General features: G+C 44.7%; 1 protein-coding gene across 12 annotated transcripts in view; it reads right to left on the bottom strand.

The window, feature by feature from the left end:
• SCAP (SREBP cleavage activating protein) overlaps positions 1-18,961 on the bottom strand; it is a 113,341-nt gene that overhangs the window by 50,947 nt on the left and 43,433 nt on the right. For 4 of the 12 annotated variants that reach the window (XM_077658766.1, XM_077658767.1, XM_077658769.1 and 1 more), the window contains exons 1-2: positions 6,922-7,221; positions 2,993-3,107 (exon numbers count right to left, since the gene is read on the bottom strand). In XM_077658766.1, the coding sequence (XP_077514892.1) occupies positions 2,993-3,107; positions 6,922-7,154 (348 nt within the window). In that variant the 5' untranslated portion in view covers positions 7,155-7,221. Of the gene's footprint in view, positions 1-2,992; positions 3,108-6,921; positions 7,222-11,665; positions 11,939-13,667; positions 13,782-18,961 lie in introns of those variants that run through there. The other 8 variants (XR_013313380.1, XM_077658771.1, XM_077658775.1 and 5 more) reach the window with 6 other exon arrangements.

The following is an 18,961-nucleotide window of genomic DNA, read 5'->3' as shown; positions in this document are numbered from 1 at the left end:
AAGTAAAGTGCAAAAATTATTTTAAAATATTCATGCTTCCATCATAAGAGACATGCACATTTTTCCCATTAATGTGTCACAAATGGAACGAGCCTTCTGACAGCAGAAAACTAAAACCTATTAATATGTCATACAAATGGATGCCCTCTGTTTCAGCGACAACCAAAATGCAGTGCCCCACACCACAGTATACTGCAAGAGCACCGACAGAAGGCAATGAACACACCAGGAATGCTGAATATATCTACAGAGGAAGGCTTTAAAAAATCACGACACTGCAAAGATTCAGTGTAATGAATGCAAGTTTGTGAAAACACTGCTCATTATAGTGCAACAAATATGTCTGATATTCACATCCTGGGGCCAAATTCATGAGACGGTTTGCTTCGGAAGTCGCCTGCTTTTCTGGGGGCCACTGTGTGCGAATAGCCACGTCGCTGTGCATCGTCAGCCGGCGTGATGACACGCGGCAACGCAGCCAACTAACTGCACACAGCGATCCCCGGAAAAGTGAGTCGTTCCCAATGCCAATAGTCTAATGGATTCAGCCCCTGCATCCTCTTGCAAGGCAGGAATCAGCTTATTCAGCAATTGTCTGAGAGCTCTCAGTAAGCATTGCCAAATCGTCTGTATCTACGCAAGCTGTTATTTTAATTACACAAATAAGATACAACATACTCACTGTAATACTTACACTTGAAAACCACGAGTTGATTTAAAGAAGCAGGAATAAAAAGAAAGGCAAAGCACTTCAAAGGGCCTCATAAAATTGTTTATGCTGAACGACTATCTATAATTGTTTATGCTGAACAACAATCTATAATAGTTGAAAAGCTTTTTAACCTGTGTATATGATGCCTCGCGGTAGACACTGTGTTTGAGATCAGCTGTCCAAGAGCATCAACAGCTTGTAAGTGGCATGAACTTTGTAGCCTTGTCGAGGCGCAGACCTATGCAATTCGCTGGTTGCGAGCAGCTATGATAACTTGATGCTTTCACTTTGCCAACAACACATGCTGCGAATGCACCCATAATACTCAACCACAGCATACAGTGCGCTCACCCACTGTCATGTCAGATGACAATCGAAAACTGACATTAATGTGAATGATGCTTGGAGTGCGGCACGACACAGTTTCAACACGTGCTGTTGGCAAAGCGAATGCGTCGAATCTGCACCCCAACTCGTGGTCAACAAGCCATGCAGCCCTGTACCTCAATAATGCTATGACTGCATTCAGCATGCAAGCTCTGTGCACTTGTGGCCAATTAAGATGTAACTACCCCTGCCAGGAATTGTCCACACAGTTATAAGCTGGCCTTTCAACCCCTACAAAACAAGTGTGATCGGGTCTGCAGTTGGTGTCCACGCGTGTCAAGCATGTAGGGCCCAGATAGAAAGAAGCCTTTTATTTAATAGAACCACCATTAAACTGTTGACATATAAACGAACTGTGCACATTTAAAGAACATTGCCCTTAATATGTTTATTATATATAAGCATTTCATTTAATTTAAGCATTTAACTTATGAGCACATATTAAAGCATTCAACACAATTGGCTTTCCACTTGGAACATGGAAATCAGCTTCAACAAATGTAATTATAGACATTTCCCATTTTAATAGTCTGTCAAACACTAACCCTTTCTTTGGTTTCTTCCTCCATATTTCCAGAGTGAAATAAACCGCGTGCATCAATAACAAACGTTAGTGACGTCACTTGTGTACAAAATGTGCTTGAACTAATGTAATATGTTTACCCTGTACAACACAATTTTTTGTTGTTGTTGTTCTTCTTCACAATGACTTGTACACATGTATCTGCATTCCTTTCCCTCTTCTCACTTCTCCCTCCTTTCACCTCTTATCTCATGGATCCATCCACAGTAAGACAATGACTACACCTTTCCATTTTTGGAAGAAACCCGTTTGCCAACCCAACCCTCTTTATCAGAATGAGTTAGATTTACTGTTATTTCGTGCCTTGAGTAATTGTTTTTTTTTAATTCTCTGTACACTTCTTTCACAATGTACTCTAAAGAAAGCTCGTATATCGGTTACATATAGACAGGCTGCACAAAATTGACAAACATCCATTGCATAAAGATGGCATATTTCCTGCTTCTAAACAGAACAGTAGCTTCCCAACTGTGCAAATTTTCAGTGATGCAATGCATGCACTGCTTCACTTCCTGATGAACCTGTTTCAATTAGGTTTGCTTATGGTAACAGCTGTTGAAGGGTAAAGAAAAAAACAAAATCAAAATGTATCACAAACAAAATCTTGCACTCTGTAAAGAACAAACACGTCCACTGAAATACTCGTGCAAATACAGAACGTAAAACACTCCAAAGAAACTATAATCTCCCAGACCATTCAGAAGGAGGGAGACATTTTGAAGCAACTCAGTGAATGACAGAGCATTTCACTATATTCTGAGCTTTGTGAAATCGGAGGTTTTACTAGGGTATTCACAAATATTGCCAAAAACGGTTCTGGCTTCAAGTTTGCCAAGTCTGGTACTCCATCGTGATGCGTGAACGCATGTACTGTAGATGGCAGAAGGCTGCTGTCCAAATGTAGCATGGATTGAAATAACAACACCACTTCTTTTCTCTGTGAAAGAAGCCAATCAATTATTCCAATGAAAAGGGAACGAACATTTCTTTCTAGCTTAATCGGCAAATAGAGTTTCAGCAGAAAGCACACTTAGCCACAAAGGCCTGAATTTGGCCTTACACACTTTATCGCAGTTTTAAAATGAGCCCAATCATTAAGACCTTGATAAAAGCCTTTTCATGTCACAGCGATAAAAAAAAAAAATAAGCCAATGCAATGGATGTACCGTATACCCCTGAAATTGTGAAATACAGCCGAGCACAAAAGCAGTCTGACGTCTCATCTGGCTACTGACATTTACCCATAGCACTGATCTTTTGAGAGAGGACACAGGCACACAAAGGGACGAGTTGCCCCTGCCTTGACTCACCCAACGAGGGCCAATTCTCTGGGAATCAGCATCGAGCTCTGCGCTGTAGACTGAGATCGGTGTGGCAAACTGCTGTGAAGAGCTGCCCAGCAGCGGGATGTGCAACAATGGGTAGCTGGGCAAGTACAAAAAGTGAAAATGGGAAGTTAAATAAAGACAACCAAGAGAGAGAGAGATGAGGTGTGACTATCAGAGCATGACAAGAAAGCAAGCCTCCAATGAGCCAAGCATTGTGTGATGCCAAAGACCACTAAAAATAAAGTCACCATTTGTGTGAAGTATGCAAAAAGGGTAAAAAAAATTCAGACAGCAGTCAAGTACATGTCTGAGCTGCCAGATTCAAGGAACAAGCCCCCAGCTAATCAGAACAATGAGATACAATGGCACGAAACAACATGTACTGGCATCACTTCAACTTGCTAAAAAATTGTTAAGCCTTTAGTCAACCTAGGCAACTTACATGCGAATTTCCAGAACAACAAAGGCATCACATTTTTCAGACATTCTTGACATCCATCACATTAAATTGCTTCGATTTGTTTTAAGTCACCGCGGCTCTTTTTAGATATCTGGCACACTGAAAGAGACCGACGGTGGCAGCCTTCGTTTTTATTTTTTTCTTGCAATGAAATGTGGAATAAGTCACACTTTCTAGCGGCAGTTTAGTGCAGTAGCTGCACTGCTGCAGGCTTAGGTGAATGACACCTCTCTTAGAAAGGATGATTTACAAATAATAAAAATGAACTCTGTGCACTGAGCAACAGGTGAAGCCTCTGCATTTACTGTAGCCCGCCAAGATGCCCTGTACGGTTTGTCATCTTAGTAACTGTATAGCCATTGTTGAGTGTAAGAAGTTTTGTGCTGTCAGCAAAACAATGCACTCAATTCCGATGTCCACAAGAATGGACACACAGCCTCGCAACAGCATACCACTCTGCAAAAAAATTGTGGTGCATATTTTTATGCATCACTTTTAGGCTTCCTGTAATAAAAAGGTGCAGTCGACAATCTCAAGGTAAGTTATAGCTAAAACCAAAGTTCCTGAAGCACGCATATATTGTTGTTCTGCAAATAAGGTTAGTTTTACAGGACTGCTAAAACAATAAAAACTCCTTTCTGCAAACATGCAGTGCATGAACTTGTTCAGGAGAGTGAACGCAGAACCATCTGGGAATTCTTTACATAGTATTATTTCTGAAACTTGTTTGATGCAGATTATGTAAACTTTTCAACCTTGCATGTATTGCAGCATGAGATGTTCAGCCCAATAGCTGATAAGACTAATTACAAAAACAGCCTTTTTCCGGACACAAATGTTGACAGGTTCTTCATAGAGATGTTAGTAGAATGTAAAAAAAAAACTTTGCAACGCCAATTCCAGCCTTCCTTCCTCGTCCAGTCTGTCGCTACTCTACTGTCACCCTTCCCCCCTCTCTTTACTGCTACGCACTGTTCAGGTCCCAGCATTTAGCCAGGCAGAAAGGCTGGCCAGTACCCCTTGCTACTTTCTTTTCCTCTTTCGTCGGCAAGCCTTAATAATTTGTGGTATAAGTAAAACCAGCACCTATAGTTCTAATATTCTGCTATTAATGGTTCAGTAGAGATTATTATAAACTAATCAAATAACTGGAGGTATTTAATGTCTGTACAAGAGATTTTTCAGATATGAAAGCAACACTAAAATTTTGATCTGGCCAATTCTGAAAACCAACACAATGTTCATGCTAAAGAATTATATAGTGGCACGTTGATACAGTAGTAACCTCTTGAATCATTGCACTGAAAGGTAGAAAAATGTTGTTACAGTTATGAAGAATCCAACCATACAAAAATACTTTACACTAAAAACCTAAAACAGCACCAGGTACATTGTACGTTATGAGCCACCAGGAAAAGATTTGAAATGTCTTTCCTAGAAACCTATTTTACAAATAGCCCACTAAAATAATTATTCACCAGTGTTTCAGGAATGCTTTAAGCTGGGACCCCACTGGAATTCCACACGTTAAGTAAAAGAAATGATTCTTAACATAAGGAAATTATCGTTCTCCATTTCAGCAAAGAAATGATAGCATTAAATGTGCCACAACCAAGAAGTCGCAATCTAAAAACCTTGAAGAAATATAGACACAAAATTTTTGGTTCAGTGTTATTTTCTTTGCAATGATGCGCAAGACATTAGTACAAATGGATCACCATGTGGTATCCACCAACAACAGCTAAATAATTTATAACTCAATTTCTCCTCTCATGCTATTTCAGTTTCTGTTTCAACAGTTGAACGATGCCTGTGACATCGAAGTTCAGTACAGGCCACATAAGTTGCAAAAAAACTGCAATTTAATCGCTGCTTCATCACCAGCCTGCCTCAAGAGCCGGAATTACAGTGAAAGAAAAAGCAGAGATTATATTGGGGTTTTCTAATGCCCCACGCAATCTATACTGAACTTTGTCACAGCCATCGTTGGGCTGTCAAAACCAATAGCAAGAGAGAACAAATTCAATTATAAATTATTTATCGGTAGTAGACAAATGCCACATCATGATCCACAAATACTATTGCCTTATCTATCATTACAAAGAATAAAACACGCAACAAAAATTTTCTTTCTACACGCGTTTAAAAGTAGACAATGTAATAATTGTTCCTTAAAGGAGACGCTTTAACAAGGAGCCCATTTTATAAAGCTTCTCCTCTAAGCAACAAAAAAGAAGGAGGGTAATGTTTTTATAAGGCAACAAATGAAGCATTACGAATGAGGCTTGTTGTATTTGCAAGTTAAGATCTTGAACCAGAATATTAACTTGCGCCTCCAAAAATTTCTGAAATTAAAAAAAGCTACAATGCTTTGAAATGCTATCTCACAAAGTTATGGCTGCCAAAGAAAAGTAGGCATAGAACACTGTAAAATATATCGTCATTGAAACAGTTTAGTACAAGGTCGGCACATTAAATTCCATTCTAAGCTGTGGCAGATTAGAAATAAACTCTGTGAAAACTCTAGTAACCCACACAAATTTCTCACAGAGTAAATTAAAATGACAATTCTGTTTGCTTTAAAGCTCTAAGAGATTGTAGTATCTGATTTTGTAATGAAACCAAAGTGTAGTATATATGCAATATTGACATGTTAAAATTTTGTGGCTTTTGACTTATGCACCTATTCCTTATATCATTTGCTCTTAAACGTCCTAAACTTGTATCATTTGTGTGCAACAAATTTATTGGAGGTCCACGCAGCGGTACCCTGAGGACAGCACCTGTGCACTACCCATTTATTTCAATCATATGACAACCAGAGTTTGGCCCAAGCTGAAGCATGCTTTTAAATTTGCCTTTCGGACCTCTCAGCATTAGTTTTTAAACCATAATTTTCTGTTACAGCTAAAGATAAGTTCCAAGTCCCTAATCCTTAATTTATGACACTAAATTCTCTCATTTTGTATGCAGCTCTGGTAGGAAATTACTCTGCAGTAATTTTGCACTTGTATATATACAAGCCACACCGTGCAACATTTTTCAAGGGAAGTTAGCACAGTATCTTCAGCAAAAATGGACTGCAATGCATTCAATTCAACAGGTCCATCACAAGCAGCATTCTAAGTCATCCATCACAAATCAAGAAAGAGAACTAACACCAATACAAGTCAACAAATAAAATGCAGCACACCCTTTGTCTATTTCAAAGTTTTTCAACAAAATGAGGAACTTTGCCAACTCCCAAACCAATACCCAAGATTGCCACTGTCCTTGCTAGGAAGCAACAGGGGGCAAGCAAGGCGTTTCGCCAAGATACCAAAATCTGTTCGGGATCGCTTCCAGTTAACTGCAAAAGAAGAGCATAAACAAGCTAGCCAAGAACTGCTAATGAAGCGCTTGCACAGGTTACCATCACAATAACCGGGCAAAAAGCAGCAGATGGTCTCACCAGGCCACCATGAAAGTGAAGATCGCAAATATGATGAGTGTGAGCGGGTGGCTGGAACAGTAGAGGCCATGTTTGTAGTAGATTTGGGCAATCCTGTCCTTAATGGTGTATGACTTGGCCGGCGATGACGTTACCTGGACACCCTGCATGGCTGGGAGGGAAATGTGCCGTCTTGTCACAAGGCCAATCCGGCCATTTCTCACAGAGTAGCAGCAACACGACAGGGGAGCCATGCTGCCTCCACATGTACATGCACACAAACACACAGACGCCGTCAACAGGCAGTCCACTTCTTCTGCGGCCGGCACGTCTTCTAAACGCTGTGGACTGGACATCAAGCCTTCTCCCTCTCCCTCCCCTCTTCCCTCGCAGCTTGGCTGCCCTGCCGCCCATTGTAGTAAATCTTATCTTTCCCTCTCAGTGTCTGCCTTATCTAACTGTTACTTATGCTCCGGCATAATCCAAAGCTTTTGCATTACTTTCGGAGGGATAGCAGAGACGACAAGAGCAGGAACGGACAGAAAGCGGCCGCTGATACCCAGCAACTTTCAGGGTCACCCACGGGGGGGGACTTGAAAGTCTCAGTGACCACTTGACAGCAGCCGACTGCTGCAGTGGGCTCGACCGAGGAAGGCAGGGGGGAAAGGCTGCTGGCTTATGTAACAGTCTCCCTTTCTTGCCTCTTCAGATAAAAGTGTTTGCTGATCATTTTAAAAAGTAAGAATGAAAAAAAGCAGACATCATGGAAGCTCCTTCACGTTCTGGGGACTGGCCTGCCTTTTTGTAGGAAGCAAACAGGGGAATCCTTGTAACACAAAGACGAAAGTAAAAGCAGGAACGTAATCATTCAAACATGGAAAAAAACTGCCAAGCATATAGACAGATCAAGTAAGCACATCGATTCCGGCTTCACTTGCCACATCTATAATGCATCATATGTGAAGTGCTTTGACTCTTGTATTTAATCTTATGCTCTATTCGATACACTAGGATGTTGTTTTCTTATGCACACTTATATTTTCAGTTAAATTCTCTCTAGCAATCATCATAAAAAATTGTGAAACAACAAAGCTACTGTGCATCTATTAGCCAATCCCAGAAATTCCAAACCAATACCAACAATACCCTACCTCACCGAGTCCCCATTGACAAGTGTGAAACATCTCAGTGAGAACACGCCTTGCCACCTCAGATGCTAGAATGGTAAAAAGAACAACATACAAGTAATTATGTGCTTGAATTTTTCCTTGTGTTTCTTTGTTTAAAGATGGCTTTGATACCTTTATGACTTTCTCACCAAATTAATGCAAAAGAGGCAACTATAACAAAAGAAAACTGATCCCATATAGAGGGTGTTTCCCCCAAGACTTTACATAATTTTTTATGAAAGGCTTTGTGAGTTCGAAGAGTGCTGTTTTCGGCGTAGCATTGTTAGTGGTGTAGTACATCAGAACACAGCAAACACGTACTAACCAGCTGGCTGCTTGACTAGTATTGAAAAATTAAATTTGAACTATTACTGTTAGGCTCCCTAATTACTTAGAGGCATGTAGCCCCCCGTAAGTACTATCTATATCAGATTTTAGAATTTCGAATGCGCGGTTACCCTTGGCACTGTGGCAACAAATTTTGCCGACATCACGCCAAAGTACATGTGCTTTCGAGAAGCTTGCAGGCAAAACAACCACTCCAGTGCACGTAACTCGTCGAAGTAACCAAAATGGAAGAAAGGCCTCCTGAACACTTCATAAAAAATAAGCAAATTTTGACAAGGATAAGCAGGACTAGCAAAACAAAGAAAAGTGCATTTCATGCAGATGGTCCATCACAAGCTAAGGTTTGGTTTATAGGGGGTTAACGTCCCAAAGCGACTCAGGCTATGAGGGACGCCGTAGTGAAGGCCTCGGGAAATTTCGACCACCTGGGGTGCCTTAACGTGCTCTGACATCGCCCAATACACAGGCCTCTAGAATTTCGCCTCCATCGAAATTCAACCGCTGCGAGCAGAATCGAAACAGCATCTTTTGGGCCAGCAGCCGAGCGCCACAACCACCGAGCCACTGCGGCAAGTCCATCACAAGCTAAAGTAGCCTTGAAAACACCTTTTAGCAAAACTGCAAGATCTGTTGAGACTTAAGGGGCACCACATGTCGAATTGACTACAGAATTTCCGTAGCCAATTAGTACTGACATTATAAATGATCAATAACTGCTCCTCAGCGAACCCAGTGCATCCACTCTCCTCTCGTCATTCCCACTACACTGGTAGCTACATGCGAGAGGCCCCATCGAAGGTACGGTGATGCTGTGTAGAGTGACTGTGCTTCTTTTTTTTTTTCTGCTTGCGTGCAAAATCAAACTACTGCCAGCTATGGCATGCAATTCGTCCAACTTGCTTGGCCAAATTTTTGCTGTTCCTCAGCTCCCACTGTCACCTGCCACATTCAAGATGCTAAACGAGCCCAGCCAATAGCAGCCTTATCCCTGCAGTAACATGACAGAAGTAGAAATGATGCAGAAATCAAGGGCAGGGAGCTGAAACAGATGTGCGAAATACAAAGCGACTTTAAAAGCAACAAAGTAGGCCCTCTATTCTGTATAGTGCATATGCATTTAGATCAGATGTTCTTTAGCATAATGGTTGGGCAGCTTTGATTACCATGTTTGAAAAGTGTTGTGAAGCCCGGAGATTGGAGAGAAGTTAAGTTAATGGTCATGGTACTACTCCACAGATCTGAAAATAGAGCCACACTGGTACTTCTAATACTAGTAGTACCAACAGTACCACAAACATAGCTGGTCTCCTATCACCTGCATAACAACTGCACTACCAGCAAGGAAATGTCACAGACAGTCATGGGCCAGTGATGTGTACCAGTCAAGGTGGCTTAGTGGCTATGGCATACAGCTTCTGAGCGTCAGGTCGACAAATGAATCCTGACCATGTTGGCCACACTTCAATGGAGGCGAAATGCAAAAATGACGGGTGCTGTGCAGTGCCAGTGCACGTTTCTAAGAATCTCAGATAATAAAAACTAATCTGCAGCCCTCCATTACTTGGCTGTTTTTCTCTGCCTCTTTTATCCCCTCCTTCACCCCTTCCTTTACAGTGATGTTTTCAGATGTCCACAATGTGTGAGGCAGTTACTGTCTCTTTCCTTTCCTGATAACCTCCTCACAGACCACCCGTGACATATGACACCACAGCTGAAATATGCCGCAGTGAGATAGTTCATGAATTCCACAGCAGTCTTGGTAATGACATACACTCGCTGAAAACGAAAAAGCACAGGCTTATCAAACTGTGGATGAGCTAATAAATGACATTGCACAGCAAAGCACAGATAAAGATTCATGAATGAGAGATAAAAAGTATACGTGTTTCACAGATGCCTGTGTCGCCGACCTGCTTAAAATTCAGCATGACAACTCTAACTGATAAAAAAATATTCATCAATGTTTATTTTTTCCTATGCCAAGGCCATACAGCACTCCTCCGATGGTAACATTCCTCTCTATACTGCCCTAGCACAGCAATACTTAAATGTTTTCCTTGCAGTAGAACACAAACTGAATAGACAGAATAGAATTCTCCCCCATGCGTTCTGCTTTGGTCTTGCGTCTATCTCTGCAGCAGTGAATCGCCGGTGCTAACGTTACGTGCGGATGAAGCCGCGACGCGATACCAGGATGAACCCGACACTGTGGCGATGCTGTCGGCAGCAGCGGCATGCTTCCGGCCCGCATCGACGCGGCTCACGCCTCGCCGTGAGACCCGAGACGTCGCCGGTTCGGCTCGTGGGCACAATGAGTTCTTTCTTTCCAGCAGCTATGTGTTAACGCTGCATCCTCACCGACTCGGCCAGGGAAATCACCAGAAAACAAAAAATAAACAGGCTGCAGCCGGAAACAGCCGAGCATGCCTGCTGTCGAGGCAACTGGAGTACAACTATGCAACATTTTCGCGCCGGTTGGCAGCGTGAGAAAGCAGTGCTCGTTGCACGTGGAGAGAATGCTTGTAGTACCGGTGGCCTCTGCTGTCAGCTCCTCAATAAGCTACACAACGCATAACTAACGGGAATTTATTGCGCAGCACATGACGATTCAATCAACGAAGGCTGCGTGTTAAAGCAAAATCCTAAAATCGTGGCCGCGTGCGTTGCGAGCACTTCTTAGGTTAGACGGAGTGCAACAGTGCATGAAGCAGACTGAAGTTTACACGGAGAAGCCGCAAAAGCAAGGTGATACAACTGCGGCAACGAGCGTTGATTTTGTGCTGACAATCGATTCCTGCAATGCATCCTCTTCTCTCGACTGACATACAGTTTAGTAAGGTGCTCGCACTAATCACAACGTGGATGCTGACAAGAAGCCTACCTTGGCGTAAACGCCAATATGAGTCACACGCACGAGCAAGGGCTTCCCGTATCATAGTACGCTACGGTAAGCGTGCGGCTGCTGATCGCGGTCAACGGGTGTTGCCGAAAATGACAAGCGCATCAGGCTTTGCACTGAGAGTCCTCCGGGACATCAAAAAGGAAATCACATGGTAGAACGTTTACAGCAGGACTCAGCTGGAGAAAACCATGTAAATCCGTAGCATGACCCACAGTGATCGTAAACGAAAAACGAGCCGTGCATAGAGAGGTGCAATCAGCCGCCACAGACAAGCGATGAATCAACGATCGCAAGAAATGAAACTACAGCCTTAACCTAAACCACGTGTAAGATAAAGCTTTCATACGCAGAGGTGGTACCTTGCTCACGATGCGTGGTTTTCCCTCGGTGCCCGTGGCTTCACCTAGCCAGGGGTACGCCACAAGTCAAAACACTCGATGACAAAACGCGCCGGCGTTTAGAGACACGCATCAAAGCAACTGTGTAAATCCACGACCTTTCAGGGTCTGTTCACGCTAACATGACTTAACAAGTCGGAACTATAAACCGGCGATATTAACGGAACGCAACGCACCAACAACATGACGGCCGCAAAAACGCACACGGTATTTTTTTTTTTTTTTCGATCGCCTCCTAGCGCGAGAGGAGAGAACTACGAACTATAGAGCATAGTTGCCGTTTAGGCCGCGTGAGAAAAAACATTGACAAAGCCTTCCGTTGCTACATCTGTGGCGCTGCAATCGCTAGCGTTCCCAAAAGAGCAGCAAGCGCGGTGCTGACCAACGAAATTTTGAAAATGAGATTTTTCAGGCAATTTAACTGCTTGTCTAGTATTAAAATTCGTCAATTTGTGCCCTAAAATTACTTTTCACATGTAAATTGACGAAAAATCAAACCATCAAATATAAATGTCCATTAATTGCTGAAGAAAGAAATGGAAAAACCTCTTAGCACCAAGTTCTTTCCGACGAATGAAATGTTTTACTATCAATCAGACCACGAATTGCTGAAGGAAAGAGTTTGGAAAAACTTTTATTCAATTTGAATAGGTGTGGTGTGAGAGATTGAAGGTTTGTTGGGGTTGGGGCACTACCAGGCGGAGTAGAACAGGTTTGGCAGACAACAGAATAAAAAAGAAAACAAACATTATGAAGTTAAATTGCGCGCAATGTAAGACTGACGCCAAGAACTGGTGGTGCTGTGCAATTAAGCAAACGACGAGTGAAAGAGAACACGTTTGACTGATTATCAAATAATTTTGTTGAGAAAGAGAGGACACTATCAAAATGAAAGAAAGAGAAAAAAATGAATTTTTATCGTCCAGGGTGGACCTGTTATTACAAAAGTCCAGCCTTGACTGCCATCTTCCGCGCACGGCAGACCGGCAAAAGAAGGGAGGGGACAGCCTGTGGTCCCACGAGGCCCTTGAGCAGTGGCGGATGGGCAGCTGGAGGCTGCTAAAAAATGGTTGGATGCAGTCAAGGGGAGAACTTCAGCGATGAAGCGGTACACAGTTCCATGTATTAGGCACGTTTAACACATGGCTTCAAGGCCGCAGCAAGCTTCCAAGTGGCGGTTGCCTTGCCCGCCCACTTTCCTAAAGCGTAAGACAGAAAGCATCGGTTCGCACGCTATGGTGAAGAGGACGAGAAGGGCAGTGTTTGGGGGGTCAGGAAAACATCTGCCTGCCTTCGAACACGCAACGGCGACATACACCGCACGAGTCTCAAAGGCGCAAGATAACAGAGGAATTTCCGTTATGAAGACTTGTTACGGTTATAAACACATCAAAGGCGGAATGTCTATTCTTGTTTTCAACGTTAGGGAGTTCGCGCACGACAGGAAGCACGCCGCGTATAGGGGATACGGTCGCCTAGTGTGGAGCGTGCGTGAACGCTCAGACATATTCTTCAAAGAGAGACTTAACAAAACGCCGTCATAGTCGAACGATCTAGTTTAGCGTTAGCATACCATTACAACTACTTCTACCTGCTAACGTCTGGTTATGGCTTCGCACTCGCAGGTAACGTTTTAGCTTACTGTTGCCCCTCTTCGCTCGCGGCCATTGTGTAACTCCTGCTGACGATGAAGAGGAAACCTTCGTGTGCTGGCAGCACACGTTTTTCCGCGCGCATATGCAGTTAGTTACGGTGCTGTAATGTCTGTCACGACGCCGGAACTGACTTTTCCTGCATTCTGGCCACTAAATGGGAGACGTCCGTATGGAAATGACTTTTTCCTGGTTAGTGGCTACCAATTGCTTTGTTTTCGAGACAACTCTCAATATGTGAAAGCATGCATTGACAGAAGACCAGGAGATCTTACAGCTAATTACAGAATGGGCTTACACGTGGAAGGTGGACGGCGTAAGACGCATATCGCCGACTGACGACGGTCCAGAGGTGTTCTCAGGCGCTCGTCAATTACACGAACAGGCTCCTCAAGTGGTTAGTTCTCGGCAGGTGATTGCGAATGCTTCAAGTCAAACCAGCGCACTCGAACGACGAACTTTTCTTCCCCCGTGGAAAAGATATCAGGGCGTAATTTCTATTACAGGGCTACTTTGATAGCATTGTGCAGTTGAAAATTTTGAGATAATCGATAGCCTTTGAGTGTTTTGATTCTCCGCTAAGCTGTCGATGTGAAGAATGGTGTCACATATACGAATGGGGGTGGAAACCTGCCTTGGAAAAAACGCTTCAGGTTCCGCACACAAGATAAGCCGTACGGGTGTCTGTTCAATGCGCACGATGCCGAAGTGACTGAGCGATAAAGAACGATAGCGCTCCAAGATCTTCCTACGCTTCTAGACGGGGTCGAGAACCCCAGGGCCTTTCGACGTCACATCTTTAGTGAAGGTTGGTAGCATTAGTAGCAGGCACTTTATTCTGAACAACAGGTCAGAAATAACGACTTTTTGTAATGACGCAGCCCGTCTAAAATGAAGTTTAATTGTGCGCCGCGATAGTGATGAGTTGCAACGGCGCCATAATGACCACCATGACTTATTACGACTGAAAGTACCGTTGAACCCTGCGTTTTTGTCCAGGTCGCTTGTCGCCGCCTATACACCGACCTGCAGTGTGGATGCCAGATATGGTACTAAGTCATGACACCAATATGACTACATGCGCGTGGAATTGGTCTGCACAGACGCCACTACGCAAGTTTGCGCACTGACCAATGTTCTGGTCGTGCAGTAAACCCGGGCTATATTAAGGCGGAAGCATTTCTAGCCCTATTTGTCGAAATTTCGTCGGCGACCGTCATTTAGGCCGCAAGATGGCCCCAAAAAGATGGTGTCGCAACAGCCGACGTCTAGACACCGAAGCGGTGAGTGCCACGGCGGCATGCACAATAGATACCAGGAGCAGCCTGGACGTTACACCATGCGGCGTCAGGACTAAGTCACATTGCGTTGTGTAGCAGAAAAAAAAACCGAAATTGCTGGAATTGACTGAAGAATGTCGGCATTCATTTTCCTTTTTTGAGTGCTCAGGGTGATCATTTTTGTCTTGTTTTCAACTACGAATACGGAGCACATCATCCGTCCTTCGATGCGCGCACCGCGTGCTCGATCATCAGCGCTCGATTCTCTGACATGGATTCGCCGGCATGGTGACCGGCATGGTTGTGACTGGAAACGATCTTGCTTTTACTAAGTGTGCACTCTGAGTGACGAAAACAAGCTCTGTGTAGCGCACTTCACAGCCTTCATCCAAGCCCGCTGACGAAGAACAGTATCCTCGGACGGTGGCTCCAGTGACCGGTAGCCCTGAAGGCTTGTCAAGTAGTGCTTGCGCGACAAGATGCAACAGTGACGCATGGCTCTCGCATCTGACATTTAGGTAGCTTTCCGATTTTCCCTATTTCACCTTTCTCCCCCTTCCTTGTGCAAACTGAATCCTCATCTATAGTTTACCTCCCCGCCCTTCCTCTCTCTTCCTGTGTGTGCATATCCCGGTCCTGGTGTCACGGTGTAAAAATTTTTAATCCTGACTGTGTTGGCGGCGCATGTACCCATTGTATAATCTGATGACCCCCGACAAAACACTTGGGCGAGAGTTTATCGGGGCATGGATGAATCCTCGTTGGCGCTGCCCCTGAACGTTTCATTGTGCACACTATCAGCAATTTTCACGCTCATTCCTCCCCGATAACAATCACGTTGATACACCGCGGTGACGACGACCCCTCTCAAACGAGTTCATTAAGGTAGGTCATCATTATTGTAACGGCGAGGCAGCAGAGAACGTGGTAACTCGACCAGAATCGGGGCAGTGGAGTCGAGATCAGATAATAGATATGAGAGCTGAGTGGTAACTGCCGTGGATACCGCGACGGTCTTGTCGTGTTTGTCTTGCTTGCAGCGAACACGAGAAATACCCAGCAACGAGTGGGGAGAGGTTGCCCAACCGAGGATATACATTGTTTGCTGAAGAGCGTGGATTGCAAAGAGACAGGCAAGTGAGGTGAAAGAGAAGGATAGGTCTCCGCCTACGTCGGGAAATGCTATGTTTTTGCGGCATAGACATGCGGGACAGGGTTCTTGCGCAGCGTTTAGGCGGGCATTTGGGAGTTGTACACGACCGAGGCTGATAGCAGTTTCGACCGGTAATTCATGGCAGCGGATAGTTCGTGCGTGAACATGTCGGCGATGAGCGAAGGAACTGAACGGTTCGTTTTGTGGCTGAGAAGTCAGAAGCCCGTGTTCGCGATAACCAAACGGTGTAGAAGTGGTACACTCGCTGGCCCCCTATAGTCATAGAAAAGAGGAGCGGCACCGTTCTGTATGCCAGAATATTTTGTTTGTTTGTTTTTTACCTTCGTTTCCTTATTCCATCTTTTGTTCGTTACTTCCTCATTTTTTCCCGTGTTTCTCTGTTCTTTCTTTCCTCGTTGCTTTCTTCTTTGCAGCACAGCAAGCTGCCCTCCGGGGATGCACTTAACTTACAGTGCGGGGCTGAGCTTACGGTCCATAAATCTCGAATCACTGATTGGCATGTCATTTTCTCATTTTTGCTTCTGTTTACAGCAGTACTCCACCCAAAGGACATGTAAAGTACGGCGAAAAACAAGACGAAATAATCAGGACTTCACACAAACAAATTCACCAATAAATTTACTTAATAGAAATAACATTTTGAAAATTTTTTTTAAAGAAACGAGGAAAGAAGTTCTGGCTCAAGAGAGCGGTAGCCTCGGTTCCAATAATACCGTCTTTGTTTTTGATGCACTTCGTAGAGCAACCCGCCGCGGTTGTTATGCGTGTTTGACGCTCGGCTGTCGATATCAAGGTCACGGGTTCGATCCCGGCCGCGGCGGCCGTATTTTGATGAAGGCGAAATACAAAAGCGCCCGTGTGCTGTGCGCGATGTCACCGCACGTTAAAGAGCCTCGGGTAATCTGAATTAATTCGGAACCCTCCACAAAGGCACCCCTCATAACCCATGTGTCAGTCTCTTCGGGGCGTTACAATTTTACAACACCACAATTTTTTCTCCTCCTCCTCCCACAATTTACAGTCTGCACTTCGCGTGTGCCCATGCAAATTTGCATATCTTTCCTTAAGTTTAACACTTGTTAATGGTGTACGGGATAGTACTACTGCAGATAGGACCCGAACAAGGGTTAACATTTGTAACCCGCGTTTTAGCGATTTTAACTTGGGTGCGAAGCGCACCGAACACGTGAGAAATATTCATCACTCACATCGTCGGCGTCCCATACAGTTATTCCACCGGCACGCGACAGTTCGACGTCGCGCATACCTTCGTAATTATAGGAATCCATTATGCTTGTACAGGGCAGGAGGAAGAATTATTCTTGCCTGACTCACACCTCATTCCTTGTGGGAAGAGGCGATGATTGCTGTGGCAATGCTTTCCATTGCAAACCTCGCCACTGCGTAATGGCGTTTAGGCACTGACCTTATCACCTTATAACTGTATTACCAGCAATTGGGGACAGCACTCAGACACCGCTGCTAAGCGTAAGTAGCCTGTTACGTTCTGTTCTGCAGCCACTCGGTTATTCTCTTTCTTTCTTACGTCACGTATGGCGTCAGCAGGCTATTTTTTTAATGCTCAAAGCCATGCGCAACGTGGCATCCAAGGGAACTAGAAACGCTAGTTCCGATTTCGTGGTAATAATCCTCGGTACAAGGGTTGACAGAGAAGCGACAATTTTAAGTCTGTTCCTACGTTGTGACGACCCTCTTCACCGTACAGGGGAGAGGAATGCCTTTGTCCTACCTCCTGGCAGGTGCCTAGTAATGAAGGCCGGTTTCACCGGAGTCTGCTATACATGCCCGGCAGACTGGCCCCGCAAGCAGGGGCAGCCGAGGGGAATCGTCGGAAAAAGTGGCTGTACCCAGCTTGGGCAACTAGGGAAAGACGACCTGTTAAAGTCCGTACGAGAAGGGGTAGAAAGTGTTAAGCTTGCAGCTAGGTGCAAAAATACCAGAGACCTGGCACATCAAGCCAGCTTGCCGAAGCACAAGGCTGTCACGCCGGAACTAGCGGTAGCCACAGGATGAGCGGAAAAGAAAGGAGACTTCGACCTGTCGGGCCAGAACGACATCTCCTACTAGCCAGTGGTGAGAGGTTCTTCGGTCTTCTCCCATCAGCCAGAGTTTGAATAAGTACTGTCTGGTCAGGAAACTGTTTCGTTGACTCGTCACCCCTCGCTTCAGCTGAACACCTATAATGCAACCCAGTTGATTGCGTTGTGGCTAACCCCCGACAGGCGGGAACGTCACACGAGTTTCCGGAAGCTGAGATAAATGTTATCGCGAAGCAAGGTAAGTTGAGTGAGTTGTTGTTACATGGCCTAAACAAACGCAAAATACGAAGGTTTAACAAAAAAAATTGTAGGGGACACAATTAAGCTCTGCCTTAAGGGGGTGACGCGACAGCGTAATGGGTTAATTCCCATATATGCAGAAGGACATTCTCTACTATACTTGCATAGATCGCCGAGAGTCCTCATACCACTCCTGGCGCAGTGGTGCAGCGGTCAAGCGATGCACCACTGCCCTGCGATGGCAGGTGCTCCCAGCGGTGGGCTTTGTGCTACCCAGGTTGCAATTCCCGAGCGACCAATCATTAATTTAACAGGTGCCTGCCACGGTGGGCAATTTGCTCACAATCCGGTGGGCAGGTTGTGATGACGCCGCAAGGTCACAACGTCAACGCCAGATTTTCTGAGTAACGGGTACATATCGCGTTAATAAGGCTCCAAGAGAGAGAGAGAGAAAGGGAGTTTTATTTGAGAGAAAGAGAGAGAGGTCGGTCTAAGGGACCAAAACACTCCACTGGAGAAACGGGGTCGATAAGGAAGAGGGTGACAATGGACGACGATGCGGGCTTCTAGAAGAGAGATCCGAATTTATAAAAGCACGCCGGCATAGCGGCTAATCACAGCCGTGAGTCTAGACACGTATTGCACTCGAATCGAAAGAGCGCCTGTGTTGCCTGGGAAGCTTTTAAAGTTTCCGTCCAAGAGCCCCAGTACAAAGTCCTCCGATAATGGCCTGCTCTCGAAACGCGCCAAGGAGGAGGCAAACGCCAGAGTTTCGCGCATATACATGGCGAACCGCAAGTGCATGCTCCAATCGCAGTGGCGTAACACGAAAAACATT

Source organism: Amblyomma americanum, chromosome 3, assembly GCF_052857255.1.
Source record: "Amblyomma americanum isolate KBUSLIRL-KWMA chromosome 3, ASM5285725v1, whole genome shotgun sequence".
Lineage (NCBI taxonomy): Eukaryota > Metazoa > Arthropoda > Arachnida > Ixodida > Ixodidae > Amblyomma > Amblyomma americanum.
The sequence above is the reverse complement of the archived record's forward strand: the minus strand, read 5'-3'. Positions and strand labels throughout refer to the sequence as shown.